Below are 20,927 nucleotides of genomic sequence, written 5' to 3'. Positions count from 1 at the left end.
CTTACGGGGCTTGGCGGCCTACGAACTTTGTGACGAGCATCTCGACAGCCGCACCACCAGACGTCTTCCATCCATTGCCGTCCCCCGCACACCACCCAGCCCTCCGCCCGGCGCCTACCACACGATGCTCTCCCGAACGACCGCCTGCCGGGGCGCGCAGCGTGCAGCCCGCCAGCAGCCCGTCGCCCGCTGCCAGCGCCGCGGCCTGGCTGCCCCAGCTTCAGGCTCCTTCAACTACCAGTCCGGCGAGGCCAAGGGCGTCAAGTACGCCAGCAGAGACTTTGCCGGCCCCACGACGACGCTCGCTTTGGTGGCCAAGGCCGGCACGCGCTTCCAGCCGCTGCCCGGCCTGACCGAGGGCCTTGCCAACTTCGCTTTCCGGGTACGACGAATTGAGACTGCAGAGATGCTATAGAGAGCTCGACTGACGCTCCGGAACTCTAGGGCACCGACAGACGGTCAACGCTGCGCATTGTCCGCGAATCCGAGCTCCTGGGCGCCAGCCTCAACGCCCACCACTCGCGCGAGAACCTGGTGCTCGAGGCCAAGTTCCTCCGCGATGACCTGCCCTACTTCGTCGAGCTGCTCGGCGAGGTCGCCAGCTCCACCAAGTACCAGCGTAGGCAAAATCACTATCCCGACATGCATGATGGAATTGACACAGTGCAGCCCACGTCTACGCCGAGGAAGTGCTCCCCATGATCCACTTCGCCCACAAGAAGTTCCTCGCCAGCGTCACCGACATGGCCACCCAATCCGTCCACAGCCTCGCCTTCCACCGCGGCCTCGGTGTCCCCACCGCCTCTGCTGCGCCCACGCCCTACACCAAGTATCTCGACGCCGAGACCATTGAGTGGTACTCCAAGATCGCCTACGCGAAGCCCAACTTCGCCGTCGTCGCCAACGGTGCCGACCACGGCGAGTTCTCCAAGTGGGTTGGCGAGTTCTTCGAGAACGTCCCCAGCGCCCCTCTCCAGGAGTCCAACACCGGTGCCGACCAGTCCAAGTACTACGGTGGTGAGGAGCGTATCGCCCACGACAGCGGCAACGCCATGGTCATTGCTTTCCCCGGCTCCAGCTCCTTCACCGGCAAGTTCTACAAGCCCGAGATCGCCGTCCTCAGCTCTCTCCTTGGAGGCGAGTCTGCCGTCAAGTGGTCGCAAGGCTTCACCAAGCTCGGCCAGGCCGCTGCTCAGGGAGCCAAGGTCAAGACCACCAGCGCCATCTACTCCGACGCCGGTCTCCTCTACACCACCATCACCGGATCCGCCAAGGCCGTCGCCCAAACTGCCCAGGCCGCCGTTGATGCCATCAAGAAGATTGCCTCCGGCGAGATCTCCAGCGAAGAGGTCTCCAAGGCAAAGGCCGCCGCCAAGTTCAAGGAGCTCGAGCACGGCCAGGACATCCGCGCCGGTCTGGAGCTTACTGGTAACGGTCTGATCCACAACACCCAACCGTACCAGATCGACGAGGTTGCCCAGAAGATTGACGGTGTAACAGAAGAGTCTGTCAAGAAGGTGAGTCTTTGCAATCTTCATTTCCATGTGATAAGTACTAACGAATACATCAGGCTGCGAAGGAACTACTTGAGAACAACGCCTCAGTATCATCCGTCGGTGACCTTTTCGTACTACCCTACGCTGCGGATCTCGGCCTGAAGGTGTAAATACAGTGATTATGTAGCGCAGTAGATGGAGAATCTCGTTTGTGTAACATTATCTTGTGATAGTCCCTGATAGATGCATCTCGTATGAGAATTCTTTTGTTCAGACTCATTTCAGTTGACCCGAAGATGTGATGTCTTCCTATGAGACAAGTATTAGGTTTCTAACCAATTCATAGCCCCTGTCCAAGGCCTGTTCATGAGTGTGGCGTTCAGCATCAAGCCTCCCACGTGCCAGCGCGTTGACGCACAGACCCGCCTACACGCATCCACGTCAACAGACACGTCCAACCACGCATCCATCCCGTGCTCTACCAACAAGACCCCGCACATCGTACCCACTCTCAAACCTTCCCATACATTAACCCTCAATCCATCGCATCATTGTCGCAAACAACAAACGCATATCATGGCGCCGACCCTCTATCCCCGCAGCACTGTCAAGAAGATAGTCAAGGCGCATTCCAACAGGCCATTGAGCAAGAATGTGGATATACTGGTACGTTGATGCGATGAGGAGGAGATTCAGGACTGACATATCACACAGATATACCTGAACTATGCGCTGTTCATGCAAGAGTATGTACCTACGATGTCATACACTCCACGATACGACGCGATGCGATGCGCTACCTTCGATTCACATCACGACACGGTGCGACGAAGATTGGGCATTCGAAAAGGGTACAGAGCAAGGAAACGCATTCGCGCAGGCGATATACGCACATGAAAGCATTGAACAAAAGGAGAGGACTTAGGCTAACAATACCCGCAGACTCGTCAACGAAGCGAGCATCAAGAGCAAACAACGGGGCGAGCGGAGCATGTCCGCCAAGAGCGTCAAGAGGGTCAGCGAGGATGTGTTGAGGAAGTACAAGGGTTGAGCGTAGTGGGCTTGAGGGTATGGGCGTGGCGCCTGCGGGTGGATACACTGCTTGTGGAAGATGAGATTTCGACAGATGGCATGCTGTCATTAGACTGGATTTTGTCGACTGGCCGGTCAACTGTGGAGGCGTTTTGGAGGCTTTGTTTTGGTGTTCGTGATACCCGGGTAACTAGTGCAGGTGCAATGGAAGGCAAGTGATAATTGATTGTCTTGTATTGGAAAATTGCTGCTACATTCTCATAAGAAACATGTCTTTCTTCCCACCGTGAGCTTCAAGGACATGAACTTCTTGATATACTGAGGAACTAGAAGACGGGTTGGAGTGGTGCTAGCAGACCATCTCCATGTACACGTCGTAGTAACTAAAGGTCAGTGCCTCATTCTCTGCTTCGTCATGTGCCCTCACAAGCCGATATGGGTTGCCGCTCTCTGCGCTCTGATCCTTGAACTTGCTGGGGAAGGAGCTTGGCTCGTTGATGTATACCTGGCAGTTGCGTAGTAAGCCACCTAAAATTGAGGCATGCGCAGACAACGCTCCCTTCACTCCTGGGGACATAAGGAGAGGACCAAAGCCGCATGTTTCGTTCCAGAGGTTCATGGCTCTGTGGAAGCCAGCTGCTTCCGCTACTTTGAGATCGAAGTTGGACGACTTGGGGGCCGGAGGCTGCTTTACTGGATGAGGGTCCAATTGGATGAACTTGCGCTCAATGAGGATTCTGGCGAGCTCGTGTCGGAAGCATTCGATGATCCAGGCGTGCGGTAGTCCGCTCCAGAGGGTGAACGAGAGAAGCGTGAGTAACATGCCCCGCTGTGAGACAGTACGAGTGAACACACGTCAAATCGGCCAAGGCCATTTCCAATGACAGTCCTGTCGTTGTAGTTGAGATTTGCCTGCTCAGGCACTACTTGAGAATGCGCATCGTGGGCTTTGATTGCGGCGACTGCGGCAGTGTTGAACTTCTCTTGCTTGTACACAATGAGATGAGATATTGCGGGGCTCTAAAGCGGTGGGAGAATGCTGAGAGCTTAAAGCCGAAACAAATCTCGAAGTGGTAGTGGGTGAGGGAGCAGAGCTGAGAGCGCGTCAGGTCGTTCAACAGGCAGGCGCGTTTTAGCGTGGATTTTGAACTCACCGTGAGTCTCATTCGGGTAGTCAAGGTGACCGCGCGCGTGCCTTGGGATCTTCTCTGGCTTTGTAGATTACGAGCTGAGAGTATTGTGATGCCTTAACTATCTCGTTTACCATTCATGCAAGTGCGTTGGCGCCTTTGTAGTCTCCTGGAAGTGACATGTTTGATAAACTAACTACTGGATTCGAGCACGTAAGAAGTAAACACCTCTTTGCATTATGATCTTGAGGGGCATTGAGCTCTCAGCATCACGGTGGCCGGGAACCCGAAGACATAGTGATTTGTAAGTGTAACTAGCCGCCTCCGTTTGTCAAGCGTTCAACTTGCTTCTCAAACCGGCCGCGACTGTCGTAGGTAGTACCGCACTCATTTTCGAGCTTAGCAACCCGTTTAACTAGTATGTTGTTAGCTTTTTACATCTTCTTTCGCCTGCAGGTGACCGTGCCAATCTCTTCTACAATGCTGCCCCACTGCTGCTGTAACTTGTCTCGTATTACTCGAAGAGTAGGTACTAGAGGGGTGGGCATTGGTCCAACTTGAGCATTGCGAAATGAAGTGGATGTATCAATTGGTCCAACTCAATATGCGTTGTGAGCTCGCTTGTCGGGAACTTGACGACGGAGTGTAGGCGGGTTGCGGAACTGGGGATGTAGTGTGGCGACACGTCGGTCGGGAACTGGACGCGAAGCCATAGCTTGAGTCTATGCCTTGGACTCGACTGCTCTAGACGTCGAGGCTCTGGGAGTCTGAAATGGAGTCACCGTCGCAGGCGTAGGTGCAGGTGTAGCAATTTACGACACTGCCGCAGTGAGTAGTGTGACTTGAGAAGGTAGGAGCCACACACCGCCGTCGAGAAGAACTTGAGGCTGCGTCGCAGTCTCGTTGTCGTCCAGTTTGATCTTGCCGGCGGCGTATAGCTTCTTCGACAACTCGAGCCCAACGATCTCGGTGAGCTAGGCCTTGGTATGTAAAGTCCAAGGTGGACTCGACTGGTGTAGACATCAAGGCTCCAGTAGCCGGAATTGGAGTCTGAACTAGAGTCATCTTCGCAGGCGCAGGTGAGGGACGTATACGAGGGACAGAATAAGTTGATGTAGACATCATGATACGCTGGTTGAGATATGGGACAAGCACATCTTATGTCGGTACTGCTACGATTGAGGACTTGCTAAAAGTATACAGAAGTCCGATCCGCAGTGTCGAGCGAGTAGACGGAACGATGTAGGCGTCTTGATAGACTATACTACCTGGGCAGGTAAATAACGAGATCGTTTTTGCGCTTGTAGACTCGGGAACATAAAATGTTACCGGGTGCACAGGAGCTAGAACGATGGTGGTGGATGCGTGTCTGGAACGATGTAGGCATCGGATACACTAGATTAAGAGCTTGCTGGTTGCTGACTTGCGCTTTTAAAGTCCGCAATACTCGTACAGACCATTGCTGGGTATTTCGAACTTCCAAAGTTGGTTTCCATGTTGCACGACACAAGTTTCCTTATCCCAGAGGACATGTGCCGTCCACTGGATAGCGAGTTATCGTCAGGCCCGCATCAACCTTTGCACCCTTTCTCACAAGCAGCACTCCTAGTGGGAGAAGATGGGCGAGCACGGTCCTCTCGTGTATTATAGCGAGTTCCTTCGCGGTTTCTGTAAATTGAATGATAAGTGCATGCTTCGGCACTGGTGGACCTGAGTCCAGCTCGCCGACCTTCGTTGGTGGAACCTACGACGCTAGTACGTATCCTGGGGCAAGACCACCGTTACGACGTGATGAATGTTGCTGCGAACATGACAATTCTTACCTCTTGTAAGTTTGAATTTGTTCTTCGTCACTTCAGGTCTATGCTAACACATCCCTCAACTTGCAGCTCCAGCTATAACTGATCCTCTCACTCCAGATCACAACTTAACAACCTTCCCCACAATCCACCCCTCAGCATACCTCTTCCCCGTCCCCGCCTCTGGAATTTCCATTTTGAACCCTCCACACAAATCACCCTTCTCCTCCTCCTTAATCCCACCCTCTCCAACCACGCAATCCTTAATCTCCTTAACCGCCAACCCAAGACTCACACAACTCGCCACCATCCTCTTAACCTCGTCCTCCCAACTCGCCTTCACACCCTCCGCCTTCGCCGTTCCCACACCTAACCTCTTGTATTCAGCAAACGCTGCTTTCGCCGCCTTGATACGATCATCGACTTCGTGCCAAAGCTGCGAGTCCTTATCTACAACGTCCTGAACAAAAGCCTCAGGCGGGGCTTCAGAAGAAGATGGAACCGGTCCATAAGGTTGGCTATGCGCTTTGAAGTCGTCAAAAGGCGGCGCTTCGGGTGGTTGTAAGGCAAGGAAAGGTTTCATCCTGAGTTCATACCGGAGCTTCTCTGTGGAAAAGGGAGTTCGGCGGGGCATGGGTAATTTACCTAGGTAGGCGCAAATAACGTAGAAGCGCGCGAGAGCCAAGGCCAACGATGCCGTTCCCTCTGTCTCGGCGAGCAGGGAGTCCAGAAAGGGTGACGCTTCTTCCACGTCTTGGACCTCTCTAAACCGTCGCGATTTCAGGAACTCAGCGGAGATAGTCAGATAGTGTGCTTCTACCCTCTTCAGCAACTCTTTCCGTCGTGTAGCGATCAGAGAGAGGAAGAGGTACATGCCCGCGTACTCATCAGGCAGGTAGATATCCTGTTCGAAACCGAGTAAGATCACTTTCTCTATCATCCAGAGTTTCTTGTGATAGACCCAGGTAGAAAGAGAGAACTCCATGACTTGGGTACTCTGACCAAGAGTGGCGGCCGCGGAGGAGATGTCCATGTCAATTGAGCTTGCGTCGGCTTGTAGAAGGTCCCAGCCTGTGATGACGTGCGTCAACATGCGTCTCAGTCGACAACGGTTCTGGCCCATGGCGACCCAGAGATCGAGGTATGCTTGGCCGGCGCGGTCTACGAATTCGTCGATGAGCATTGCGAACTGGAGGCGTGGGGGTTTGGGCATCAGAGCATTGCGTGGTGGCGATAGTGTCCAGTTGATAGGGTCTATGACGGGTGAAGACGGAAGCACGAGTGTCTTTACATCGACGAGAGGGAGGGAAACGGAGGCGTTGAGAACGTCGGGATGGAAGAGTAAAGTTGCAAGGTACGAGCGGGCGTATGTTAGTGGCGGGGGTGAGCGAGCAGAGAAGTGCCACAGGAAGGATTGGTATTCGAGGGGGTCCTGGGGCAGAGCGGGGAAGCGGGTGGCTTCTGCGCAGTCGGTGGCTATCTGGTGTAGCTTCTCCAACGCATCCTTGAAGTCGAGTTCTACCACTGGCCGTGGGGGAACTGTGGATGCGAGACGGCGTTGCATTTTCGGACTGAAAGCACCAGGCACAGTCTTCCCGAGCTGATGCGTATTCTTCAGCGAGTCGATACCCTGGAGGATTGGTGGCCATGAATAGGATATTTGGTCGAGCGGTAGATCCAAGTCAAGGGCGCGAAGGAAGTCTTTCCGGAGCTCTAACCGTGAGCTGATAGCCTTCCGAAGCGCATCATTGATCTCGAAGTCGGGACTACGAAGTGTTAGCAGGCCCTCGACTGTGCAGTCCGTGGTGAAGCATACTCCTCAATCGTCTCCATCGCAGCATCCAACTCCCTCAAAAACACATCCATCGGCACACTAACAAACAGCACCCGATTATACGTATGCGTGCAAAAGTCCTCCTCTTCAAAGTAGTCCCGCCCGGTAATCTTCGCAATCACAAAGTCGCATCCCTTAATCAACGCCAGGCAATACGCTCTCAGTACTTCCAGCAACGGTCCAGGCCGTCTTTCATGCAGAATCTCTCCACGGTAGAATTGAGCGTGCTCCAGGATCTTAGTCTCGGGCCAGAGCAGCTTATCGATGTACAAGGACGTGAAGAGGGTTTGGGATAACGGGTAGCCGGTATGCCAGGCCATTTCGTAGCAGAGTAGTTGGTCCATGATGCCTATTAGCTCCTCGGGTAGAAGGGGTGCCAGAGTGTCATAGTCGTCTTCTAGGGTTTCTCCGGGTTGAAGGAAGCCGCTGTCCATCTTGGGATCCATGATCTGTTGCAGGTAAGTCGAAAATCATGATTCTAGCAATGAGAGCAGCCTACTTCGATGGCCCCGATGGACTCAAACAGCGTAAAGTATTCATCTTTGACGAGTTGACCGACTTCGAGAGCTAAGTGTTGTCAGTCCATGTTGCCTGGACATATCGTCACAACCACCGTAGTACGACATGACGAGGTAGCCCCGCCATGCCCCTCCATGTACCTGAGGTCGCAACTCACCACTGCAAGCTCTCGTAAACTTCTCCGTCACATCATGAATCTTTGGCTGCGTCCCAGCGACAGGATGTCTTGATTGTCTCAAGGGTAAATTAGCGGAAGTTGAGGCCGAGATGGTAGGCGCAGACTCTTGCGCATGTGAGGGGCCTGCGCATCATCAGCATCAACTGCTCTACGCAAAATTAAAGAAACAATTACCAGCCCCATCAACGGCTAATCCTGTGTCATGATCTGGGGTGGGGGCTGTGCTGTGGCTGCTAGACGCATCTGCCATGTTGTGGTGGAGTCGTTGCCGATGCGGGAAGATTTGTGACAGCCGAGTAGGACAGGCGCGCGTCCGAGGCAAGCGGCAACATTACTGGTAGTCACAACCGTGATATCACTTCGACTTCACAAGCGCATGATATTACTGGAGAGAGTGAATGTCGGCTCAATTGTTGGTGTGCATTGGCTTTGATTCGGCTCCAGCTTGATAGTACAGAATATACGTCTATCCTTCCCTAGCGTCATCTCTCCTCAGTTGTTCATGCCACTCAATCGTGTCTATGCCATGTCCTTTCTCTCAATTGCTTTACGAGGTCTTGGTGGCATCGGCCTGTGCCTGGAGCGCCGCAGCGTTGAGGTCCTTCATCTCGCCCTGCTTGCCGTTCTGCCCATTCATTAGCCCAGCCCAACTTCCTCATCCCATCCCATCCCATCCCAAGTGTATGCACTCACCTCCCACTTGGCGAAGCGGAGTTCGCTCTCGCCCCTTCGCTCGGCAGCGATGCGCTTGTCCTCCTTGAGCGAGCGGCGCACGACGCGCGATGCGACGGCAATGTAGCGGTTGTAGCTGTTCAACAGTCAATGGCGGGTCCAAGTCTGGGGCTGCAGCGGCTGCAGAGGTGGGCGGGCGTACGTGAGACCGGCGGCTTTCCACGCGAATGCCATTGTGATGGTAGGATGCGGGTTCGTGGGTGTGGACGGGGTTTGGGTTGCGGGTGCAGGTGTTGAAGTTGCTGAGCTCCGGCGAGATTTCGCGCATGCGGCTCGGAGCTGCAGATCACGTGCACATATCAGGTACACGGACAAGCGTTTTGGGTAAACTGTACCTTGAGGATACATAATATTCTACAGGATCAAAGGCATACATAAAAGACACTGAGTACCTCCACGGTATCCTTGAGACACTCCAAACACATACATGAATTCATAATCGTGTTCATTATATTTCCGTAGCCAGGCGGCTACATCATGATCTACAATCTCTCGTCAAGCGGCTATACTGGGTCTTGCAGACCGTACGCTTCTCTACAACTCCATAGCCTCCCCACCCTCGGCATTGTCATCGCCTTCTTTGTTCTCAAAGGTAGCGTCCAGCCACTCTGCAATGTCCTGGCCCTCGTGGTGTACAAAGTCCTCGCCGATACCGCTGATGCCGACACTGGTGTTGTCCACAGTCAGCTCCTTGTCCTGCGACAGCGACTCCTTCAGTGCCCTCAGTGCGTGCTTGATCAACTCCTCCCTGCTAGCGCCCTCGAAGTCGTCCAGATGCCTCTCGAGGTATGTCCTCGCCATTTGACTCCTAGCACCGATACCGCATGCAACCATCTCTTGAGTTACACCGCTAGGCTGAAATTCGAAAAGATGCGGGCCCTTTGCGTCAACACCGGCAATCAACAGTCCCACACCGTATGGTCTCCGTCCGTACTGTTGGGTATTTGTTTGTGCGCGGTCGGCAATCCGGGAGGTGATCTCGGACAGAGGGATGGCGCGGTCGTACGTAAGGCGTGATGCGAGTGCCTGCTGTTTCATGAAGTTCGTGAGGACACGAGCGTCAGAAGCCAGACCCGCGAGCGCGACACCGAAATGAGCATCGACAGGGATGATCTTTTTCTGGTATGAGGATAGCTCCTCAGCGTTTCTCTGGTAGATAGTTAGAAACTATTCGGATAGTTGAGAGAGCGTAAGTGATCACCTTGACTGCAGCGAGCACCGCGTGTGTCTTGCTCACGATTCCTACGACGACAGAACCCTGCTTCACGGCTTCTTGTGCATACTCCACCTGGAAGATGCGACCTTGTGGTGAGAAGGTGACGGAATCGTTGTCGTAATTATTGCGGAACATGGTGAAGGCGGAGACTGTGGGGTATGAGGTGGGTTGGTGAGGGTTAAAAGGTGGAAGTCGAGACGCAGGGTTTTATACGGTGGTGCTGCAGCTTGGTGACGACCTCGGGAGAACCGTGGTTGTGTGGGCTGTGGCCTGGACGAGTATCGAGAGAGAGTGTGGTGTTGCAGCTGGAGGCTCCCGCCGTTGACGACGATGAGCTCCAGAAGCTCCAAGCTTGGCAAGGGCATTAGCGCGTGCGACGCAACCTCACCACCAGGCGTCTACCAGCCAGACCCCCATCACAGCAACCTCGCATCTTCGCCGGACCGAGGATCAAACCAAGGAGACGTCGGCGCATACTCCTCCAACACACAATCGTCACGTGCACCCCTCTACGAATCCACCATGGCCGGCATCAAGACCATCATAGGGCTGTCCTTTGTACGTCAGCCTGTCGCATGCACGCGCGCTCGCCAGTCCACCATGCATTTGCTAACATCTTTCTACTAGGTCCTAGCGATCGGCTTCCTCCTTGTCATTCTCTCCGCCGCGCTCTTCAAGAACTACCTCACGCTTCTCGTCGTCGCAACCTACGTTATCGCGCCCCTGCCCAACTGGCTCTGCGGCCGTGCAGCAAACCGCGATGACTTTATGGAAAGTACCGGAAATGGTGTCGTCGACTTTGGAAGGTTTCTGACGGGCTTCTTTGTGGTCATGGGTATTGGTGAGTACACCTGGGTGGCACAGGGACGATGCCGGAGACACCTTGGCAGATTGCTAACACGTTGACAGCCCTCCCGACACTACTATGGCACTCGGCAGAGATCGCGGGCGGCGCAGCGGCCATGTCCATCTTCGGCGGTCTTCTGATATACGCGACCATCATCAGCTTCACCCTGTTCTTCCAGGAGCAAGAAGACTTCTGACTCGCCGGCGGGACTCAGCAATGAGGAACCGCACACACACAATCTGGTCCAGCGCGACCACTGGAGAAATGTTGAGGGCGTTGAAAGCGAATGCTGACAGCCGGAAGATTCGGATCGGTGCTGCCCCATGTTTATGTTGTACCCATAGTTTGCTGAGCGTTTTTGTACAAGTATATCGAACATAATGCATAGGATGACTTAAGTTGTCCGTATTGGAACCTGTTAACCCGAAATCGCTGAATGACTGGCATGAAACAACAAACTGCCTATGACAAACAGTCTCCGACCCTTCAAATACTCGTACATAATTATATCCATTCCTTGCGCACCTCCGGATACGGAATGCGCAATGCCCATTCTCAATCACGGCCTTCAGTCCACCAGTAACCTACAACGCCAGGTTGTAGGTGTATTCGTCTTCCATGTTCTGCGCGACCCAGAGCACAGCGGAACTACACAACATTAGCAGGCATCTCGAACACTTCACATGTCTTACTCACCTCAGCATAATAAGCGCATTAGCAACGACGTTTCCAACGCCCAGCCAGAGAGTTGGCCAAGTATGTCCAATAACGACAAACTTCATAACCATAACCACAACACTGCCCGCAAGTCCACCAGCCAACAGCGCAAAGCCCAAGAACAACACCAGCCTCGCCTTCCATGCCACGCCGTTCCCAGAGTAGGAGAAGCTGTCGGCAGACAGACGCGACTTGTCGATGCTGTTGATGACGAGCATGCCGAGGGCGCTGCAGATGCCGGGGATCCAGTCGATGAAGGTGATGTGGACGGATGGGTCGGAGCCGTTCATGGCCGACTTGGACCATACCGAGATGTCGATGAGGGTGTAGAAGCCCATGGCGAACTAGGAGGCATTGTTAGTGAGTGTGTAGGTGTGGGTTGGGAGAGGCGCGCACCAAGGCTCCCGCGATGTAGACGCCGGCAGTCCGCGTGTTGGCGCTGTTCATCCATGCGGGCTTGGGGAAGCGGAAGAGGCGATTTGAGTCCTCCATCATGCCGTGCGTATGCGTATGCGACTCGGTGTATGCTGGCAATGTAGGGTTGTGGGCGGGCAGTCGTCGAGCTGCGCGGTGTGATGCAAGGAGCTAGCTAGCAGCTGGCGTTGCGGTTGCGCCAGTCGAGGTTGCGGTCCACTCGGTCGCGCCCTGCCCTTGGCACTTACGTGCTGGTGCGTCGGTCGGCATCTGCAGCTCGCCAACCGCCGACGAAAAGTTCCAGACTTCTTTACCACCAACACCAACTTTTGCGCCAACTTCACCCACGCACCCGCATCCTCGCTAAAATGGGTCTCTCCAAACCCTCCGCCAAGGGCAAGACCTCCTCGAAAGGAAAATCCGGCCCTGCGAAATCCGGCGCCAATAAACCGAAAGCGAAATCTGCGAAACCGACGGGTAGCGCGCCAGAGGGCATATCGAAGCGCAAGCAAAAGTCCATGTCCTTGGCTAAACCGGGTGGCCAGCAAAAGACGAAGAGTGTTGTTTCCAGGGATGGCAGGAAGAAGAAGCGCGTGTATACTGAGAAGGAACTGGATATCCCGGCGCTGAATGGCATTATACCTGCTGGCATTGCGAAACCAAAGGGTGTGAAGAAGGGCAAGAAGTTTGTTGATGATCCGGCTAGTATGGTATGCCAATCCCCCTCTACCACCCAATTCCCCAGTCCTCTCTCCAACCTGATACTAACGTCGTCCAGATGGCAATCATGTCGGTAGTCAACGCCGAGAAGGAAGGCCACCTCGAGTCCAAGATCGCCAAATCTCGCCAGCTAGAAGAGATACGCGAAGCGAAGAGGAAAGAAGCCGAGGCGAGGAAATCAGACAAAGACGCTGCGTTTGAGGAGAGGAAACAGGATCTCAAGAAGAAGAGGAAGAGGCATAGTGAGCCTGGTGCTGGTGGGAACAAGGATGAAGGCGATAGGATCAAGGAGAAGGATCGCAAGTTCAAGCAGAGGAAGAGGGTCAGCTTTGGTTGAAGGAAAAATTTGTGTGGTGTGAGTTCAATCTGATCGAGAGGTATATACGCAGAAGGCGGGCATACTTTGCAGCGCGCGAGAACATACTGTGTAGATGCGGAGCAGGTCTGCATCGATAGAGATCGCACGATCCACGCGCAGATATCGGGGCATGGCAGAAGAGAGAGCCTCTTGTCTCGTGCAAGGGAAAAGGTCTATACAAGATCTACGATATCTAAAAGTCTATGATACCCAAACAAATATACAATCCAACCATCTACGCATCGGGCAATATCAACCTACGATGATTCGGATCAAAAATAGGATACTTCTTCCCCTCCAGTCCCCCCATATTCACATCCTTCCCCTCATCCACCCCCCTCGTAGCCTCAAACTCCACTTCCTCAAACATCTTCTCCAAAAACGCCGCCGCAGCGCTCGCAAACCACCGTCCGCCGCCCAACTGGAAAGACCCCAAATGACCTCCCCAATCCGTCGTACACAGCAAAGTATTCGGATTTTGCAAGATCTCCTGAACCGGGAGTCCCGCTTTATTGCTTATAGGGTCGTCTTCTGCATTGATCCCTAGAAAGGGGATGCGGATGGCCAACACCGCATCTACGGATTGGGAATCTCTGTAATACGCGCCTTCGGTCGGGTAACCCCATGTAGGACACTGGACATGTCTGTCGAATTCATGGAGGTATCTGCTTGCCAGTAGAGCTGTCTCATCGATACCAGGGTTCTTCAGTATCTGCTCGCGGTGGCGGTGGAAGAGACCCATGAGATTTTTGCCCATGGTGCGGGAGTAGATGTGCAGGCCTAGGTAAGTAGATTGGAGCGTCGTGTTGCACACTTCCAGGTTCCACGGGTTCGAACAAGACACCGCGGCTTTGAGAGTACACGAAGCGCCTTCTTCGCCGCAGTAGTTTGTCAGAATGTTGGCGCCTAGACTGAAGCCTATGGCATAGAGAGGGCGGTTGGGGAAGAGGGCATGTAGCGTCTTGATGGTCTGACGTAGGTCCCATGTAGCGCGTGAGTTGAAAAGTTGGGGCGTTGAGATCTTGGATAAGGCGCAGCCGCGGCCGTTCACGACACATGCGGCCCAGGGTTGGAATGTGGATGTGAGCAGGGGTTGGAGGGTTTCGCGGAGGTAGACTTCGTGGGAGCCGCCGGTCAGACCGTGGAGGGCTATCAACATGGGCTTGCTGTCTGAACTACCTATCCCTTCCCATTCTTTGGGTGTGAAGTTCGCGGTTCTTTCGGGAAGCTCGGTGGTGTCTTTGTCTGAGGCCATTCGCTCGCCTGCTGCGAGTCCTTCTTCTCTTGTAACTACAAAGTCTACGGCAAAGGTGCCGGGGTAGACGGAGTGGTCAGAGTCGAAGATTTGGCGCTTGTAGTAGATTTGCGGGCCTGGGTCTTTGACGGCTGTGTACATGGTTTGGAGGTGGCCGTTGAAGAGGAAGGGGTTCAGTCGACATGGTGGGATTGAGGACTCGGCGATCTCTTTCAGGTTTGTTTTTGAGCCAGTCTTGGTCTGGAGGGGTGTTGGCGAGGCATGGGAGGTGTAGGTCGTTTTACTGTGACCCAGGAGCCAAGACATCATGGGTTTGGTTGGAGTGTTGTCCGACCTGAGCTTGGGAAGGCGCCGCAAATTTGTACGAGGTCTGGAGATACCACGGATTAAAATTCCACCTCAGCACTATTACACGCCTTCGGTCCTGTTCCTAGCTCTTTCACGAATTCACCACTCACTGCGATGAATTGCTGATCTCAGTTGTTAACCCTCCTGATCTAGTTACCAAGAATGCGCCCTGCTCGAATTGATCTTGACAAAGAGAAGGTGAAAGTCTTATCTAGAAGTAGATACGTGAAGTAGAAAGAATCGGGCCTCGGTCTGGCTACGACTAGGCTGCATGTGTTGGTGCAGCAAGCGCGCGTCTGTCGGCCAATGGGTGCTCAACGGCGCTGGCGCGTTCGCGATTGCCCAAGTTCGCGACTGCCCATTACACGTCCTCACATCCACACCCCGCTTTCGCCCACGATGCAACGCTTATACCTCGACTGCCGGTGACCCTCCTCCTCCTCCTCCTGAGTGTCCTCCGCCATGGATCCGCGATACAGCTGGCAGCCCCAGGGCTATCCGAACGGCCAGTACAATCCGTATGCGCCGCCTCCGCAACAACAGCAGCAGCAACAGCAGCCAAATGTCTACCAGCAGCATGGCTACCCTCAGTACCCTCCCATGCAAATGCAGGCGCCGCAGGGATATCCTCAGTCACAGCCACAGCAGTATCAACTGCCGCCACAGCCCAGCATGCCCCGACCCATGAGCCAGCAATATGCGCCAATGCCTCCTCAGATGCAGCCACCACAGCAACCGCAGTACCAACGGCAGCCTCAAGTTGTCATCCCCCCGAGGACACAGCAATATGCACCCTTGCCGCAGATGCAGCCCCCGAGGATCCGGCATGTCCAGGTACCGGTCCAGCGAACAAGCAGCACAGGCACAGTGCAAACAGATGGCTCTGGCGACCAACAGCGGCGGTATAGCGCGCAACAGGCACCCAGCACGCCCAGTTCCAAGCCAGTGCAGCGATCTCCCTCATTCCAAGAGAATGGACCCAGGCCGCAGCAGCGACCCGTCATCACCCCATCGCACACTCAAGCCCAACCTCGAGCACCTCTGCAACCGCAGACGACGCCTCAGCAACAACGGGTACCTTCGCAGTCGACGCCGCAACAGCAGTATATGCCCTCACAGTCGCCCTCTCAACAGCAGCGATCTTCGCAATCCACGCCCCAACAACAGCGACCCCCACAGTCGACTCTTCAGCAACAGCGACCCTCTCAGCCAACGCCCCAGCTGCAGCGTATGCCCTCACAACCTACGCTTCAAGAACAGCGTAGGCCCTCTCAATCTACCCCTCAACAACCGCGACCCCCACAATCTATCCCTCAGCAACAGCGACCCCCTCAATCGACGCCCCAACAGCGCGTACCCCCACAGTCTCGAACGCCGTCGAGCCAGTATGGCAGCCCATTCCCTCAGCCGCCCTCATCTAAACCACGAACGCATCCCCAAGTCGTCATACCGAAGGCCTCCTCTTTGCATCAGCTCACACCTACGAAGCGCGCCCATCCTCCTCAGAAGGCCCTTCCTGCCGAGCTCTCCGAACTATTGCTCATGGCTGCAGACGAATACATCGCAGTCGCGCGAGGCATGGGATCGCTGCTAATACGGGAGAGAAGGGAGGTCGATGTCCGACAATACTATAAGTTAATGTCCACTGCCATGGGGTGCATGGATACTGTGCTGAAGGACTTCAACATGCCGCCTAGGGATGAAGCCAAGCTGCGTTTGAGGTACGCCAGCTTGATGATTGAGGAGACAGACATCGAGGCCGCGGACATCTCCAGTCGGATCGAGGAGATTCTGTCCAAGCAGATATCACTCTGTGGACGCCATCGCCTGCAAGACCTCAAATTTGCCGCCCTCCATCTTCAAGCACGATATCAGTTCAAGACCAACCACCGCGCCGGCCTGAAGTCACTCGACCAGCCTATAAAGGAGGCGGAGACCTTCCAACACGTCGCATGGGTATACGCGCTGCGTTTTCTCAAAGTCACGCTCGCACTGCAGATACCCGGTCGTGTTGAAGTGGCACTGGCTCTACAGCAACTGCACGCCATACAAGACCACGCGGACCGGCGGGGTGATCGAGCCATCTACGTGGCTTGTCACGTACTCGAAGCCATGGTTCATCTGCGTTCTGGTGCAACAGACCGGCTTGAACAAGCCCAACGCGCCATCGCAGCAGCTAGAAGCCTGCAGCTTCAGGTGTCAGCCAAACAGCTAGGGTCATTCGGCACTCTGATCGACATCATTGACATCGCTAGCGGCATCCAAAAAGGCAGTCCCAACCCGCAAAAGTCTACTGCGCTTCTCGAATCCATACTAGGCGACAAGACCGAACAGGGAAACTCCCAAATCGGTGTCTTCACTGTTCTTATTGAGCGGAGCTTTGGGGGTCACCTGACGTTCGATACTGCCGGGATCTTCCGAAAGAACGCGGAGCAAAAGGACGAACTCGTGTTTGCATGGCTTCCCAAGGAGGATCTTCAAGCGTTGTGCTTTCATATCTGCGCGCTCGACCAACATGTTCATGAGAAGGGCTTGAACTTCATGAAGGAAGCACATCAGCGCTTCCGAGAGACTGCGAAGCGACGCGTTTACAGTGGTGTACCTATATCGATCGCCTTTGCACGTATTGAGTGGAACATGGTACTCGACTGGTATTCCATGTTCGCCATCGGACTCATGGCCCGTACTCGGAACGATCATGCAACAGCCGACGACGCGTTGGGTTTCCTCAAGAAGAAGATCTCGACGACCCCATACAACAAACAGGAAGCATTCGCTCGTACACTCGCCTACTTCTCTGCCATCACCGATCAGATAAACGGATCCCACAACTCCTCACTAGCAGCATTGTCCTCGGACGTCCTCGCCATACCGGAGAAGGCCCACGCAACCCCCGCCAAGACAGATATCGCAATCATGGCAGCCCTGAACCGCCTCCTCATCCTCCGCGATGTCTCGCATCCCCAACACTTCGAAGCAGCCCTCCTTCTAGCTCAGATCAAACCCCTTTGCGACGACCACCCCAATCAATACGTCCGCATCGCCTTCCGCCTCGCACAAGCATTTCACAGCGAAGACGCGCCCATCCTGCAACAGAAGAAAACTGTTCAAGCCGCCGTAGGCATGGCCCAGGATGTGTCAAAGCGAACGCAGAACTTCGAGTTCGTCGCTATGATGATGTGTTACTTTGTTGCGCGTTTCTTCGCTGAGACCGTCGGCGAGAAGAGTATCCAGGCTATTCGTGCGGCGAGGTCGCAGGCGGTCAAGGTGCATAGGCCGCTGTGGGTTGCTGTCGTTGCGGGTCTTTGTATGAATACTTATAGAAGAAACGGACTCATGGCTGAGGCGGATATGGCGGCACGCGAGTTCGAAAATGTGAGGGGCCAGTTACCGCTTGCGTTGAGGGGCGCAGATGATGTGGATGCGGATGGCGACGTCGATGCCGAGGGTGAAGAGGATTTTGATGCTGATGGCGACATCGATGTCGTGGGTTAGATGAATGATCATGTCGTGCGGATTCTCTTCTTCATTTTTTCCGCTTTCGAAGCTCTCTCAAAACGCATTTGTTGGCGCAATATGGCGGGGCTGCATCATGTACTGTAAAGGGTTCGAGATACCATGGCAATCTAACGGCGTTTCAATGCATTTGCGTCACCCGCGAGATATGGAGAAAAGTGTGTATTGATATGTGGGAGTAGAGAAAACGATAGTACTCTGAAATATGGTTTAATGTCTACATGTGTTTATAACAATGAGTTTGGGGTTACTTGCAGTTGATGTCGGCGCCTGGCTTATATGTATTTCTCCTGCTTTGGAATAAAGTGAAAGGAAGAGTTTGGATCACGAGGTCGTCCATCGAGCGAGCAGCTCGTTCACAATGTCCTCCTCGTTCTCTTGCGCAGGCTGTGAAGGGGCTTCTTCATCGTCGTACCGGTGGCGTGTTGCTGGAATGCTCGCCGAGGCAGAATTTACCCTTCTATGATAAGGTTCCGGCTCAGTGTCTCTTCCACTGCCATCAGACCAGCTCTCAGAATCACTAGACTCGTCGGGGGCGTCTCGGCGTACTCCAGAGCGTACTCTAGGGCGTATTATTAGGTGCCGCAAGTGGTCGGGGTGCAGGATGGTCGGCTCTCGACCATGGCTATGTAGTAGAGATTGAGAGAGTGGGCTTTGCTGGACCGGCATCTGGTTCAGCGGAGGCATGCGTTGCCGGGGCTGCATTTGTTGCTGCTGAGGCCTAGGAGGAGCAGATTGACCTGGTGGTGGTGGTGGCGGTGCTGGTCCACCGGAGAGTGGAAAGAAAGGCGTCTTGGAGGCGATGATCCATCTCAACGTCTCAACATTTAACATGCCAAATACACTGGAAACAGTGGCAGTATGCTGCACACGAACATAAACCACCTCCACAGTATGACGAGGAGGGAATGTGATTTTGATCAGCGCTTGCTGCTCTATGGTAAGCTCCAACATCGCGATATGTGCATCATGACCCTCATCGGTGTATGTTTTGACGAGCTTCTGAAAAGACTTGTCGGGTAACTCAATAGGTTTCAACGATAAAGGGAGCCCACGCCCCACTGTGAGGCCTTGGAGATGCTTGGTTGTCCATCCAGCGTAGCAGCTGGGTCTTACTGGATGAATTGTAGCAGATACAGGAGGCAGCCAAGTTGTTGATGATGTGGGTGGAGGGCCATAAGGATGATGAGGAGGGAAACTACCAGAAAGGGGATACGTAGGAGGAGGACGATTAGGAGGAGAATAGTTAGGAGGAGGTGGTGGCGGCGGCGGTGGCGGCGGCGGGTGGCTCATTGATGCTCTAGTCTTGAATGAGGTGCTCAGTTCTGACGTGGACGCATTCGGGGCTAGAACTGGATCCTTCCGTTCGGGAGGCGGTGTAATTGTAGCGCTTTCTGTTGTCTGTGTACGTGGGCTCGATTGATCTGATACCGTCCGTTCTTTCGGTACATTGTCATCGGCAGACTGCCCAGAATTGTCTGCAACGGTTGAGGTACCCTGATTAGGAGAGAGCCCAATCGTTCTATCACTGTGAGTTGATACAGATAGAGCGACTGGCTCTGGGATGAGCGGGTCCGCATTCGCCGAGTGCTCACTCCCGTTTTTGGGCACGCTTCTCGTGGATATGCTACGACTTGGTCCTGACCCCATTATGTTGCCTAATTCGATGTTTGAGCTCCCGATTGCCGCATTTGATCGACCTTGAAGACCATCTCGAGAGGCCTGAGAAGTGTCGCGGTGATGCGCTGAGATGGGACGTGCTCGTTGCAGTTGTACAATCGTAGACGTAAATTCTAGCCTCTCCGTCTCATGGATCGGTCGTTGTCGTCCGTCCCTCTGTGCAAGAGCAAGACTTGCCACAGCAATCATCAAGACAAGGTTTCCTTTCGCATCTCGCAAATCGTTGCGGAGTTCGTCGAACTGTGGTTGCAAGAACGGCCATTTTGCCTTTTCGAACCGAGAGAGCTCAATCTTTGAGCGCAGGGCGGGTCGTTTCCCCACTTGCTCGAACGCGCGACGCAGAAGAATCTCGATTTCCGTAAAGGAAGACCTGCAGCGGCGAAGAGCATGCGAGATGTCGTTGAGAGCGACGGAGTTGAAGACCGATTTCAGCGTGCCTTGCGCATCAGGCTGAGGTATGATGAGTTCGCGCACTTGGTTGAGAATGGCGCATGTGCTGCTAATGTCGTCCGCGATACTTGTGACTCGCTGGCTGGCCGTCGCAACCTTTTCGGCGAGTGCGTACAGCTTTACGGAGGCTTGTATCCCAGCTGCAGTGATGCCTACTGCGGAACCTGCGATGCTGAGAGGATCCGCCATGGTATGCTTTCGGAGCAGTAGCCGAGTTCACTCGGTCAGTCCGAATATCAGTCGTGCGCGGGAAGGAGATAGAAGTCAGATCCATGAGTTCATGGCTGACAAGACTAGGAAGGCTGAGATGTGCGTCTTGGGGACACAGCCGGCTTACTCGAGATTGCGTATAGCTCACCCTGTTCAACAAACACACGAGACAGGCGCCGTGCAGCCTACATTAGCATGGAAAGCGGATATTAGCAGAATCCTAACGCAATGTAGAGTCTTGGACGATTGGCTTTGGTTGTGTCCTCTAAGGGCGGGCGTTCGATATGTCCCCCGAATAGGGTGGGCTCATCATGCCGGCAGATGGCCGCATGGTGGTACCTAGGTAGTAACACAGCTCAGCTCTGCGTCATTGAAAAGAGATCTTAGATTTGCAAGGCTCATGGGGCGGTCACCGTCCATTCTTGCTGTCAAGGTCTAGCTCCCAGAGTGTTCGATCTTTCGAGGAACGCAAAGCG

General features: G+C 54.2%; 12 protein-coding genes across 12 annotated transcripts; 5 read left to right on the top strand and 7 right to left on the bottom strand.

Annotated features, from left to right (window-relative positions):
- The first annotated feature begins 21 nt into the window (after nt 1-21).
- Nucleotides 22-1,842, top strand: BKA58DRAFT_341353 (cytochrome b-c1 complex subunit 2). Its single transcript, XM_046168348.1, has 4 exons — nt 22-382; nt 445-619; nt 670-1,517; nt 1,571-1,842. Exons 1-4 carry the CDS (start codon nt 125-127, stop codon nt 1,664-1,666), a joined length of 1,377 nt encoding a protein of 458 aa, XP_046024752.1. The 5' UTR covers nt 22-124; the 3' UTR covers nt 1,667-1,842.
- A 105-nt stretch (nt 1,843-1,947) lies between these two features.
- BKA58DRAFT_387692 (uncharacterized protein) lies at nt 1,948-2,797 on the top strand. Its single transcript, XM_046170594.1, has 3 exons — nt 1,948-2,162; nt 2,211-2,242; nt 2,439-2,797. The coding sequence occupies exons 1-3, from the start codon at nt 2,073-2,075 to the stop codon at nt 2,545-2,547; spliced, it is 231 nt and encodes a 76-aa protein (XP_046024751.1). The 5' UTR covers nt 1,948-2,072; the 3' UTR covers nt 2,548-2,797.
- An 80-nt stretch (nt 2,798-2,877) lies between these two features.
- BKA58DRAFT_441276 (uncharacterized protein) lies at nt 2,878-3,351 on the bottom strand (the record flags this gene model as incomplete). The annotated part of the gene is made up of 1 exon (XM_046173807.1): nt 2,878-3,351. One exon carries the CDS (start codon nt 3,349-3,351, stop codon nt 2,878-2,880), a length of 474 nt encoding a protein of 157 aa, XP_046024750.1.
- A 1,799-nt stretch (nt 3,352-5,150) lies between these two features.
- BKA58DRAFT_387689 (Mak10 subunit, NatC N-terminal acetyltransferase-domain-containing protein) lies at nt 5,151-8,337 on the bottom strand. Its single transcript, XM_046170593.1, has 5 exons — nt 8,163-8,337; nt 7,968-8,111; nt 7,791-7,858; nt 7,274-7,740; nt 5,151-7,223 (listed from the first exon to the last, which is right to left on the bottom strand). The coding sequence occupies exons 1-5, from the start codon at nt 8,236-8,238 to the stop codon at nt 5,579-5,581; spliced, it is 2,400 nt and encodes a 799-aa protein (XP_046024749.1). The 5' UTR covers nt 8,239-8,337; the 3' UTR covers nt 5,151-5,578.
- A 37-nt stretch (nt 8,338-8,374) lies between these two features.
- Nucleotides 8,375-8,947, bottom strand: BKA58DRAFT_387686 (mitochondrial ATP synthase epsilon chain-domain-containing protein). Its single transcript, XM_046170592.1, has 3 exons — nt 8,863-8,947; nt 8,682-8,796; nt 8,375-8,613 (listed from the first exon to the last, which is right to left on the bottom strand). Exons 1-3 carry the CDS (start codon nt 8,892-8,894, stop codon nt 8,536-8,538), a joined length of 225 nt encoding a protein of 74 aa, XP_046024748.1. The 5' UTR covers nt 8,895-8,947; the 3' UTR covers nt 8,375-8,535.
- A 209-nt stretch (nt 8,948-9,156) lies between these two features.
- On the bottom strand, nt 9,157-10,310 carry BKA58DRAFT_387684 (nucleophile aminohydrolase). The gene is made up of 2 exons (XM_046170591.1): nt 9,922-10,310; nt 9,157-9,869 (listed from the first exon to the last, which is right to left on the bottom strand). The coding sequence occupies exons 1-2, from the start codon at nt 10,069-10,071 to the stop codon at nt 9,255-9,257; spliced, it is 765 nt and encodes a 254-aa protein (XP_046024747.1). The 5' UTR covers nt 10,072-10,310; the 3' UTR covers nt 9,157-9,254.
- A 1-nt stretch (nt 10,311) lies between these two features.
- BKA58DRAFT_341343 (vacuolar protein sorting 55) lies at nt 10,312-11,161 on the top strand. The gene is made up of 3 exons (XM_046168347.1): nt 10,312-10,494; nt 10,564-10,777; nt 10,846-11,161. The coding sequence occupies exons 1-3, from the start codon at nt 10,459-10,461 to the stop codon at nt 10,977-10,979; spliced, it is 384 nt and encodes a 127-aa protein (XP_046024746.1). The 5' UTR covers nt 10,312-10,458; the 3' UTR covers nt 10,980-11,161.
- BKA58DRAFT_387681 (uncharacterized protein) lies at nt 11,162-12,129 on the bottom strand. Its single transcript, XM_046170590.1, has 3 exons — nt 11,897-12,129; nt 11,480-11,844; nt 11,162-11,431 (listed from the first exon to the last, which is right to left on the bottom strand). The coding sequence occupies exons 1-3, from the start codon at nt 11,993-11,995 to the stop codon at nt 11,368-11,370; spliced, it is 528 nt and encodes a 175-aa protein (XP_046024745.1). The 5' UTR covers nt 11,996-12,129; the 3' UTR covers nt 11,162-11,367.
- A 153-nt stretch (nt 12,130-12,282) lies between these two features.
- Nucleotides 12,283-12,971, top strand: BKA58DRAFT_317222 (uncharacterized protein; the record flags this gene model as incomplete). The annotated part of the gene is made up of 2 exons (XM_046167613.1): nt 12,283-12,624; nt 12,693-12,971. The coding sequence occupies 2 exons, from the start codon at nt 12,283-12,285 to the stop codon at nt 12,969-12,971; spliced, it is 621 nt and encodes a 206-aa protein (XP_046024744.1).
- A 128-nt stretch (nt 12,972-13,099) lies between these two features.
- Nucleotides 13,100-14,818, bottom strand: BKA58DRAFT_201714 (medium-chain fatty acid ethyl ester synthase/esterase 1). Its single transcript, XM_046165842.1, has one exon. The coding sequence runs from the start codon at nt 14,554-14,556 to the stop codon at nt 13,228-13,230; it is 1,329 nt and encodes a 442-aa protein (XP_046024743.1). The 5' UTR covers nt 14,557-14,818; the 3' UTR covers nt 13,100-13,227.
- Nucleotides 14,819-14,963: 145 nt separating this feature from the next.
- Nucleotides 14,964-18,321, top strand: BKA58DRAFT_387679 (cohesin loading factor-domain-containing protein). Its single transcript, XM_046170589.1, has one exon. The coding sequence runs from the start codon at nt 15,058-15,060 to the stop codon at nt 18,088-18,090; it is 3,033 nt and encodes a 1,010-aa protein (XP_046024742.1). The 5' UTR covers nt 14,964-15,057; the 3' UTR covers nt 18,091-18,321.
- Nucleotides 18,264-20,847, bottom strand: BKA58DRAFT_201699 (uncharacterized protein). Its single transcript, XM_046165841.1, has one exon. The coding sequence runs from the start codon at nt 20,428-20,430 to the stop codon at nt 18,436-18,438; it is 1,995 nt and encodes a 664-aa protein (XP_046024741.1). The 5' UTR covers nt 20,431-20,847; the 3' UTR covers nt 18,264-18,435.
- Between the last annotated feature and the right edge of the window lie 80 nt (nt 20,848-20,927).

The sequence above is a fragment of the Alternaria rosae genome, assembly GCF_020736505.1.
Source record: "Alternaria rosae strain MPI-PUGE-AT-0040 chromosome Unknown BKA58scaffold_6, whole genome shotgun sequence".
NCBI lineage: Eukaryota > Fungi > Ascomycota > Dothideomycetes > Pleosporales > Pleosporaceae > Alternaria > Alternaria rosae.
This window is presented reverse-complemented; position numbering and strand designations above follow the sequence as displayed.